At 48.2% G+C, this 10,367-nt stretch overlaps 2 protein-coding genes across 3 annotated transcripts in view; one reads left to right on the top strand and one right to left on the bottom strand.

The window, feature by feature from the left end:
- Positions 1–641: 641 nt before the first annotated feature.
- Positions 642–3,206, bottom strand: Trs20 (trafficking protein particle complex subunit 2). The gene is made up of 4 exons (XM_077679769.1): positions 2,881–3,206; positions 2,659–2,803; positions 2,319–2,404; positions 642–897 (listed from the first exon to the last, which is right to left on the bottom strand). Exons 1-4 carry the CDS (start codon positions 2,971–2,973, stop codon positions 799–801), a joined length of 423 nt encoding a protein of 140 aa, XP_077535895.1. The 5' UTR covers positions 2,974–3,206; the 3' UTR covers positions 642–798.
- A 106-nt stretch (positions 3,207–3,312) lies between these two features.
- Positions 3,313–10,367, top strand: part of LOC144148180 (transmembrane protein 145) — a 30,065-nt gene continuing 23,010 nt past the window's right edge. For both annotated transcript variants that reach the window (XM_077679764.1, XM_077679766.1), the window contains exon 1: positions 3,313–3,968. In XM_077679764.1, the coding sequence (XP_077535890.1) occupies positions 3,496–3,968 (473 nt within the window). In that variant the 5' untranslated portion in view covers positions 3,313–3,495. The remainder of the gene's footprint in view (positions 3,969–10,367) is intronic.

Raw genomic sequence — 10,367 nt, 5'->3', positions numbered from 1 at the left:
TTTGATGGCAGGGCTGTCGTTGTTTCTTGTGATTGCCTTTTTAAGGATACGGTGCATTTCCATTTGTATTCTGCCTTCTGCGTAGTTCCTAATGGCCGCTTGAATCGGACACGATTGTGCCGTCTGTTCCGCTGTTGGTAAGGCAGGCTATGGCCAGGTCAATGGCCGTTTCTTCTTCTGCTACTATGGAGTCTGTTTGTACAGTGCAGGAAACTTGGCAGTCTTCTGCGGTAGTTGATCACCGCGACGCAATGCGCTCGTTAATGTTAATACGGAAATGCATCTGTGTACCATACGTGTGGGTCGTTTTTCAGCCATTTTGTTCTGGCTTTCCTTCTGTCAGCGTCCTTTAGTGCGTGCATGTTATTCGGTAGCGGTAGAATGTGCAGGGCGTTTTCTGCTTCCAATATGGAACCATTGGCTGTGACGATGCAATCGCAAGCAGGGATTGACTCTGAACAATACAAGAGCTGCCGTTAACTTTTTGCTCCCTTCTGAACAAGGGTTATATAGCGAAGCCAAAACGTCTCTTTTAAAAAATTTCATTTGGTCAATGTCTGCCCTTTTTTTGTTTTTGTCATGTTCTTTTTCGGCCAGATGGGCTTCCATTGAACCGTAGACTCCAAGAACAAGCAGCAAAGTACGCTTTGCAAGCAAGTTTATTTGTGAGCGTGGCGAAAACACGAATACACACAAGTTTCTCAAAGTCCGAAAGCACTCGGCCACAAACGTGTCTTGAGCGGCACTCCAGACGGGCAGCACTTCTCAAGCTGGTTCACGTCGCGCGGGAAACTGCGCTCAGCCTGTTAAATACTTCCTGCCGTAAAACTTCGCCTTCTCGTCAAACGTCGCCGACTTGATTGGTGTGTTGTGCTCGTAGAATGGGTTCAGGGCGTACTGAAAAGCAAACAACAAAACAAATTTCTAAAATGCACCAATGCACTCTATACGGATGCTTAAAAAGGCCATGCAGACAAAATACAAGTGCCCTAGCGTTTCTCTGGCAAAAAACAATGCCGTAATCACCGAGAAATTAATCAATTTAGGTTAAAATTGTGATCCTCCTATGAAATCGTGTTTTCGGGACGTCTGCAATGAAGTCATAAGTGCACGCGTTTAAGCAAACTTCCACTGAGTCATTCGGTTCTGCAGCCTTGCTTGTCGTCGGTCCACCCAGATGGTGCTACCATACTCGGCCATGGACCGTTGCCTGCCGTTGCTTTGTTTTTGACCGTATTTGCACCTGGCTTGTTTTTGTTACGGTAGAAAGTAATCGTTTCGTGAAACATGGAGTATCCTCGACAACCAGAATCACGTCAGACAATGTCGCTTAGGTCAATCGGCCAGTGTCGTCTGAGACAACTCCAAAACAGCGGACTGCTGTGCAGCTAAAACAAGCATAGTGCACCCAGTACCAACAGCAGTGTGCATCGGTACTTACATGCTTTACGTGTGTTCTCGTAACTTTCATTGTTTACTGCACAAATCTTACTACTGTAAAATGAATATGCATTACATTTAAGCGCAAATAGCTCGCTCGGCAAGCTAATAAGCCGTGCCTAATTTGCCTTTGCCGGCCTCAGCCAATCGCGCAGCTGGGCCTATACGACATCACAGGTTCTGTTGCGGGAAATAAGCTGACTGGTCGCATGGCCATTCCCTTTTTCCCTAATTATATGGCTTATTTGAGCGATGTGTGTGTTAAACATAGTTTTAGTATAGTTCAATGGTTCTACCAAGGCAATATTTCGCATGAACCAAACTTGTGTTTTTGTCTGCATGGCCCCTTTAATCAGCAAAGCTGTAACGTGCAGCCGGTGTTTTACGTATGACACATGGCCCACCCATTTAAAACTAACATGTATAGCCACTGTTTGCTATTGCCACGTTCCCGCTGTTCCGCCCGCATGCCCACGCCGCTGTCGCAGTAGCTCACTGTGAGTGCGACTTTTTCACTCCCTGAGATGCACCAGTCCCACTACCATGGTAAGTAGGACTTGTCTGGTTTTATAAATACAGCCAAGCTTTACCCGCTTACTTCTAACTCCTCTCCAACCTGTTTTTCTCGAGCATGCGCAGATTGCGCCGGAGTTCCCTGCGTACGCGGGACCGCCGGATTTTGCTTCCGCCTAGCCATATAGTAAAGCAGGATTCTGTGACAATGCTTCAGTTGGTAAGGTCTAAATGACTTTCTCTGTACAGATACAATTTTTCTCATTTACACTGGGAATGGTAAGCCGAACAGAAAGAAACGCAGCCCTCGTGAACTGGTCTACATGATGTTCACAAGCATCAGACAGGAGCGCTCAATATCGTACCTTCACGTAGAACTCGTACATCTCTGTGCAGAAGTTCTTGATGCCGTCCTCGTTCTTAACGTCGTGAAGGACGAGGAAGCGCATACCTGTCACTAGAAGTCAAGGAAGCACAACTTTTTATCACAGCTAGATGAACGCGGGCTGCTTTTGATTAGCTTTCAACCATTTTTTTTGTCTGTCTGTGGTTAAATGGCAAAAAAAAGCCAAGAAGCGGGCCACCAGATATGACGCACAACATCTGGCGTAGCTGCGACACTTTCGCAAGAACAACAGCTGTGACTGTGTTCTTCAGGCGGCACGACAGGTTGCGAGCGAAGCAGTCCAACCACCCGAAGGATACGGTTCGCCGTGACGAAAGCAGAGACGAACCACTCGTTGAACTTGTCCACAACTTTCAGGTACATGTTGTTAGTCGCCCACATGCACTCGTCCACGAGGTCCAGGGCGGCATGGGCGATGAACTGGCTCAGGTACCGGTGGTCTTCCTGAAAGTTTCACGCCCGTGTTTACACGCCGAAACGGAACGTCATGCCAACAACGCTGCCAGTACGGCAAAGCTTACCTTGTTCGCCTGCTTGTTGGCGGGGTGGAACTCCATCTCGTAGACGGGGTTGTCAAAGTGCCCCACGATCACGAAATAGTAAGACCCCGACATCGTCGACGAGCGCCGAAGCACCGCCTCAGCTTACCGGTGCGGGTGTTCAAAAAAAAGAGAACAGGTGTCCGGGTTATGCTAACGGGCAGCCTAGTCCTTGCATTATACCGGGTGTTTAAAAGATGACATTAGGAGAACACAATCTGGTGAAAGCGACTACCAACAGAAACCAGACTAGACGACCGACGCCGTCAGTGGGCCGACACGCAATTGGCTTTGCTTGGCCACTGACTTTCGAAACAAATCCAGCCCAATCCAAATGCAAAGTTATACACGCGATCAAGTCAATCCAAAGCTAATCCGCACGTGCTGCCGTCTAGTGGTTGTTTTGAAAACTATTCCGGCGCACGTCTGGCAGCAGGAGGCGGCCCGCTTTCTGTCTGCTCGGCTGCCGAGGAAGGAGCGAGACGTGTGTGATGCCGCCGCCGTGTCAGGACGGCCGACGCGCAGCGTGACCGCGTTTGTTTCCGAGCATGTGAAGCTGACGGAACGCGCTCGAAGACGCCCCATCCGTCCCCCCCGATGCAGCTTGGCCCCGTGTTCATACTGCTCGCCGCGACGGCATGGAGTGCGCAGTGTCTCCACCTCCGGGGAAGCTTCCGGACGGGCGAGTTCTTCACGTTCCTCGCCAAGTTCGGCTTTAAGAAGACCGACCGGCACGACCACGAGAACACGCTCGGCTACATCTACGGCAACGTCAGCTCCGCCGCCAGCGGCGTCACGCACAAGGGTACTCTGGTGGTCGTCGACAGGGACCACTTCCTCGCCTACTATGGCAATCGCACGGAGACGGACCGCGCGTCGGCCTGCGAGCTCATGTTCGCGGGCATCAACCGGGTCGCCTTTGACAGCAGCTGCAACCCGAACGGCACGCAGGACTTTCTCCGGAACATACCGTGCGCGCCGGGCAAGCTGTGCGAAGACGAGGACAAACCCAGCCGCGTCGTGTCTGGCAGCCAGTTCACCTACACCGTGCGGGACCTCCATCAAGCGCGGTGAGCGAGATGCCTGTAACTCACACTCCCGTGGCAGCGCCTAATTTGCCCGCCACCCGACTCCGATGCTAATTAGAACGCGCCGCTGCACAGCTGCTTGCCACACACACGCACCCCTTGTCCGGCCCGGCCCGTAAACAACCGCCACCGGGGTTACGAAAGGCAGCTTCCGCGCATTGCCCTGCCCTGAACAAGCGAGGGGCGAGATTCGCACCTTGCGGGAAGCGCCAAATGACGCGCGCGCGTTTGTTTGAGTCGGTAGCCGCGGCGATAGGTGACTCAAGGGCGCCGTTGACAATAGCCGCATATTTTTCTTTCAGAATCTCGCGTTGCGACCCGGCTATCTCGGTCACTCGTCTGGACAGGCTGCCGCTGAATATAACACTGCGCAGCGATGCAGACGGTGGAGAGAAGAGCAGGAAATAAAAAGGGGGGAAAAAGTGGTTCGACGACGTGCTTTCGATTTCGTGTCGGAACCAGGAAGCGTTGCCCCACTCGCTGCTCGCAACAGGTAGTTTTAGTGGGTTAGGTGACTTCTTTTGGGGTCAATCCGAGGGGACTGCGGTCTGCGCTTCCACTCGCTGTCGCGGGTCTGTCCGCGAGTTCGGACGCGGAAGAAGAGCGTAGAACGCGATTTTAAGCGGCCCCTATTTTTAGGATAAACGGCGGAGACCCCTAACCTGCCGTGCAAGGTATCCGCACCGCCTTGTGTAGCGATGTCCAGGCATTGAGAGAGGGGCCCTCAATGTGGACTGGTGATGTCGGCCCTGCTGGCGGCGGGGCTTGCTACGCCAGACGGGGATGGCTGCGGTGATGTGGGGTAAACGTTGCACATTGCAGGGACAGCAGTAAAAGGGGAAAACAAAACATTGAAAATGGGTGCAAGGAAATGCGGCAAGCAAAGTTCAGACAGGAACAAAATTCGTACAGGTAAATGCTGAATCAGAAAAAAAAAAAAAAAAAAAACTGCACACAGTAAGGGAAGAACACCAAATCGAGAAAAAGAAAAATATAAAATCACAGCACGAACGAGTATCCTGAGCTTTTTGCACTGTTCAAGAACTGAAAGGTATTGCCCTATGTAATACCTTCCCCAGAGGGTTTTTGTGAACTAAATAAATAATCAGATTTTTTCAGTTCAGAGTCCACGCATTGCAGTCTATCTTTTTGTACGCACATACGTCGCGACCTCGGTGGCATTTGAGCAAGATAAGCGCTCTGCGTCAATAATAAACGTGTACTGCTTCCAGGGAAATGGGACATAAACGGTTCCCACTGGCTGCAGTTTGCTCGACTGTGCACATCTGTGGCGAGTACCACGCAGAAAGCCATTGTGTCTTGCAGCTGTTCAGCGTGACAACAGCTGCGACCTTGCACCGAGCGTCGGTTCAAAGCATTATTGTCATGCCCATTTTAGTCTTTAAATTTTATTGTAATTTGTCTACGAAAAATGGATGCTCGTAACGTGACAGTAACAAAGCTTATATGCAAAATCGCGCAGATGCGTCAGGGCATTCAGTTGTAAGCTTTGTTCAATTTATTTGTTCTACGTAATTTGCTGTGGATTAGTCATCGCGGAGATAAAAGTGTACCGTGCGAATTTCCCTAAAGAGATTTGTTTCGAGTACTTCCGCTTGTGTCAACAGGATTCCGAGTTGATGCAAATGACCGTGAAGTTGTTGTGCGGAAGGTATTCGGAACTTCCAGGAGTTCTCACAAAGCAACAAAAAAAAATCATAGGGTTAGTTTGAAAATTTAAAGATCAACTAAAAATAAAATTGTCTTAAACTCAAAAAACAAATTGTCTTGATAATTTTTCATCTGGGACACTGCAAAACAGCTGGACGTCGCACTGACAGCGTACGTCAACGAATACATGGTGTACCAGCTGCAATAGAAAAACATTTATTCATACTTGGAATTTGAAGAGTCTGAGTGCCTCATTCATCCCCTAGTCACCATAGCAAAGGCTGCAGGCTTGGTTGGCTGACGACAAAAAAACAATGCTGTGTCTAGAGTTACGTCTGAAGGAACTTTAAGCCAGTTTCTAGAGTGACATCCAACGGAACCCAGAATTCAAAACTAAAGTTACATCCGACTGAACTTTAGGCCAATGTTTTGAGTTGGGTCCGGCGCAACATAATGCACAGAAAAATTTTTTTACAGTTAACGGAACCACACACCGTGATGTTCTATAGTTGTAATCTATACGCATCATTGGGCTTCCTCGATTATTAGTCCTGGATCATCCGCAGACTGCCTGAGACATAATCAGGTGCTCGATTTTCCCATGTTAAAAACAAAGGCAGCAGCAGCGTGCCTTTATCCTGCTTCTTTGCTTTGTGAGTGCATTGAAACGACTAATGCCTGTGCTACACGGCCGTTTCAAAGGCCTTTGAACCAATTGTCTATGGAGTTCCCCATTGTAAGAACTTGTAAGTGGGCGTTCAGCTGCCAATTGAAAGTTGCCGTGTAGCACGGGCATTAACAACGTACGTCGTACCATTGTCTGCAGTGAAAGGGTGCCACAAAATAGGACTTAGTTCAATTTTATAAGAACTATGCGTGGGTGACTAACTCAGCATTCTTCGAGCCACAAAATACGTTTCCTTAGCTGAAAAAGATGCAATAAATATCAAAAAACAGGGATGTAACATGAGCAGGAGTAATGAGATTGTGCCAGCGCTGAAAACAGTTATGCAAAAAAATGGCCGCCTATCTGCTTCTTTCCTTGCAAATGTCAACGAAAGGTGATAGCCGACTGGCGCCCCTGCCGAGTAAAGGCCTCCCGTCTCTTTCCCGCTCACCTCTCATGCTGTTCCTCTCCCGTCTCATTCCTCCCAAGGCAACACACTAGAGGTTTGCTCAAGTTAATTTAAATTTACCGTGTTCTACTGCTCCAAGTCGGGTGCCTCGATGCCAGTGCTGCCGTACGGCGGAGACGCGCGTGAATCGAGGCACCCTACTGCAACGTTTATAGAACCACGATGCCGTACTGCACGAGCATTCCAAGCGTAACGTGGAACCTGTCTAGTGGAACCTTTCGTTGCTGTTGCCGTTTGGTTTCTTAATTGCCGCCAGCAGCGCGGGCAACAGCAGGCGACGGTTTTCCGCAGTTGATGTAGTATTTCATTTGTTATCGCAAAAAGCAAGCATCCATGCATTTTTTAATAAAGGAACACTGCAAATATCACTTATGTATTGTTTTTCTGCCTCACATCTGCGTAATGGCTTGTTCTTGTTCAACAGTGTTGACAAGTATGAACAGTGACACCGGACCTAGACGTTTGCACTTGGCTGTGGGTATATAAGACTATTGCGCAGCTTCTGTTTCACTTTGGACGGGTGGCTGAATCGAGTCGCAGACAGACAGACCAAAATTTCTCCGTTTAACCCCTTAAGTGCTTTGGACGAGCAGAGCTCGTCCTGCCCAAACTGTCACCAAACTGCTTTGGACGAGCAGAGCTCGTCTTAGCGGAATAGGTACTGCCCTATACTGTTCAGGACGAGAAGCGCTCGTCTGCGGCTTTGATTGCGTGCCATCCACTAGATGGCAGCATTTACTCGACGAATTAGTTTTCTCCTGCGGCAAGGCGCGCTTTTTTTATGAAACGATGGCGTGCGGTGGCGCCGACCCATGCATAGCTGGCCCGTCAACTAGAAAAAGAAGCTTTTCATTTTCGTCATCTTCTTCAAGTGATGCTGATTCGGATACAGATGTTTATCTTGTCTCTGGAAGTGAAGACAGCGATGACGGTGAATTGAGCAGCTCCTCCGGTGATGACGGAGACAGCGGGGAAGCGAACATCGCGAGTGCTCGCGAGTGGATCCTGCTTTATGTGGACAATCCTGCTGTGAAGCCTCATCGCTTTCCATTCTTGGCCATTCCAGGCAAGACTTTCATATTGTCATCGCCGGGTGACATTATGGAATATATTCAGCAGTTTCTGGACGATGAACTTATATCATTCGTGGTAGACGAAACCAATCGCAAAGCGGCTGAAAAGTTGAAATGCTTTCCTCCCAGTGATCACTCCCGGCTCAAAAAATGGGTACCAGTGACAAAGGAAGAGATGTAGGTATTCCTTGCACTCCTGCTATTGCAAAGCTGCTTAGCCTACACAAGTGAAGAAAGATGTGTCATCTGCAACTGTTCTATTTATAAAGTTTTTAATTTTGTTAGCAGCAGGTAGCTGGTTTCCTATGTATTCTTCAGAAATAAACTTTATTGTGTTGATTTGACTAACTGTGGGGTACAAATATTTTTTCAACATCGACTAGCTACTTTTTAGTACAATCAGATTCGAAATCAGCAATAAAAAAAAAAAGGCACTTTTGGTCGGGAAATTCTAAAAAAAATAAAGCACTTAAGGGGTTAATTAGCCCAAGAAAGACAATCGTCCTCAAAACTGCACGTTTACATTCAAGTGATTCGATCAAACAGAAGTAGGGGTCCCTCTACAATCACCGAGTCATGCTTCTTGGTCAAACTTAGGTCGATAGAAAAATCGCTGGAAAGTGGCCAGGGAGTCGCCACTGTTACCTTGAATATCTGGAGTATTAATTTGAAGTTTGCAATAAGATTGGCACGGTTGTTATTAAGACAAAGCAGAATTTTTAATGATCAACCTTGTATTTTGTCTTCATGATGTCCCCTTTAATAAGAAGCTTGTCGATTGAGTAGCGGTAAACGCCTTGAAAGTGCGACGAATGCAAGGGCACCCTTGTGTTGCATCAGGCAGGTAGCCAAGCACGGTTCGACAGCTGTTGGAAAGTTATGTTATCGTAAAGGGGTGGCTCAGGGGCTAAGGCGTTTGCGCTAAAGCCGGTGCTGCTGCTAAAGCAAGCAAACAGGAGCACTGAGATTGTTAGAGAGCTAAGCCCGGTTGGCACAGTGTATGAGGTACATGCGAAAAGTGCTGTGTGGCTCATTTCTGAAGCCAGAGCGAGTCATGTGCATCGAGCCAAGTCTTTCAGGGAAAAGAAGGAAGAGAAATCACTTCATGAACGCATCTTTTGACCTTAAAACATTGTAATGGGTAACCACTAGAGAGACTCCACACTGATTTATTTGCGTGTTGGAACTAGTAAACATGGGGATGCTACTCCTCTTTCCTCTCCCTGTTTATCTTCTCTCTACGTGGCAAGCAGCCACAGTTAGATTTATCCCTAGATTTAACAGGTTTATCCCTGCTTTGCTTCCAGTGACGCCGGAACCATTTTTTTACTGGGAAAGGCTGAAGCCAAAATTCCTGTTTTTTATGTTTTGTGTAATTAGAAGTTTTTAAGCTGTTAGAATCTGAATTTCATTTGAGAGAGAAAACTAGACCTTTTTGTTAATGTTTTTTGAAAAAATGCTTGTGTTAAGCACTGATTCTTCCCGACTACTTTAGATCACAAACTGCGCCATATGACCCAGTACGTTTGTAGTTTAATGAGTGACGAATCTTCTACTTCCAAAAGGGCAAGACAAAACTAGCCTACCAAACTAACAATAATTGTAGAGAATGGTACATACCGTGGCGAGCGCTGTCTGCCGGTTCAGTAGCAGGGCCGGTCCCCGTTGTGCCTTCTGAGCAGAGAGACTAGCGCATCTTCGTGCAAGCTGAACTTGCTTATTCATTAATGTGGTTATAAGTCATGGTCAGAATCAAGTTGAGAACACACTCGGCAAGCCACGTCACGGCTTCTGTATGTACCCATGGTTTCGGGGTTTCCTACGTCAGGAAGTGTCCAGAAACAATGCTGTCCAGTCGAAAAAGTGAAAGTTTCCCTCTCTGGAGCACCACCACCACCAAGGGGGACACGGCTTTGGCACACGGCAAGACTGCATACCCACAACAAGCACGCATAATGCTCTTGCAGGTTCGACACAGCGCGGCAAACAGGTGAAGAACGGGTAAAGCAGTGCAACTACTCTACTTTACAGGTGGTGTTGATTGCCACCGCGCCGTACTTTGCTGTCTGCTCCATTCACTGAAGCTGAAGGCCCTAACCCCCGCGCGAACACTCCTTGCCGCCACATTACAAATGCCACTGGATGCATTGACCTAAATTCCCTCCGTGCACATTTTACATTCACTTCGGAGAGCTAACATGCCTTGTGCGAACATGAGGATGCGCACCTACAACATACACGCAACACTCTAGCGGGTTTGACAAAGACATGGAACAGAGGGGAGAAAGGGGTGACACAGTGCAGCTACTATATAAGTGCTGTTGCACAGCAGCAGGGAATTCTTTGCTGTCCGCTACATTCACTAAGGCGTGAGGCCCCTGCCCACGTGTATCTTGCTGCCAAACCCCACATTGCCAATGGGTGCGTTGACCTAAAGCCATTCACGTGGTTTTTACGTTGGCGCACCACATTCCTCTTCCACTTCTGAGAGCCAGTTGGGC

Source organism: Haemaphysalis longicornis, unplaced genomic scaffold, assembly GCF_048455015.1.
Source record: "Haemaphysalis longicornis isolate Haplotype H1 unplaced genomic scaffold, Haemaphysalis longicornis Haplotype H1 scaffold_8, whole genome shotgun sequence".
Taxonomy (NCBI): domain Eukaryota; kingdom Metazoa; phylum Arthropoda; class Arachnida; order Ixodida; family Ixodidae; genus Haemaphysalis; species Haemaphysalis longicornis.
Note: the sequence above shows the minus strand (reverse complement) of the source record. Positions and strands in the feature narration are given on the sequence as shown.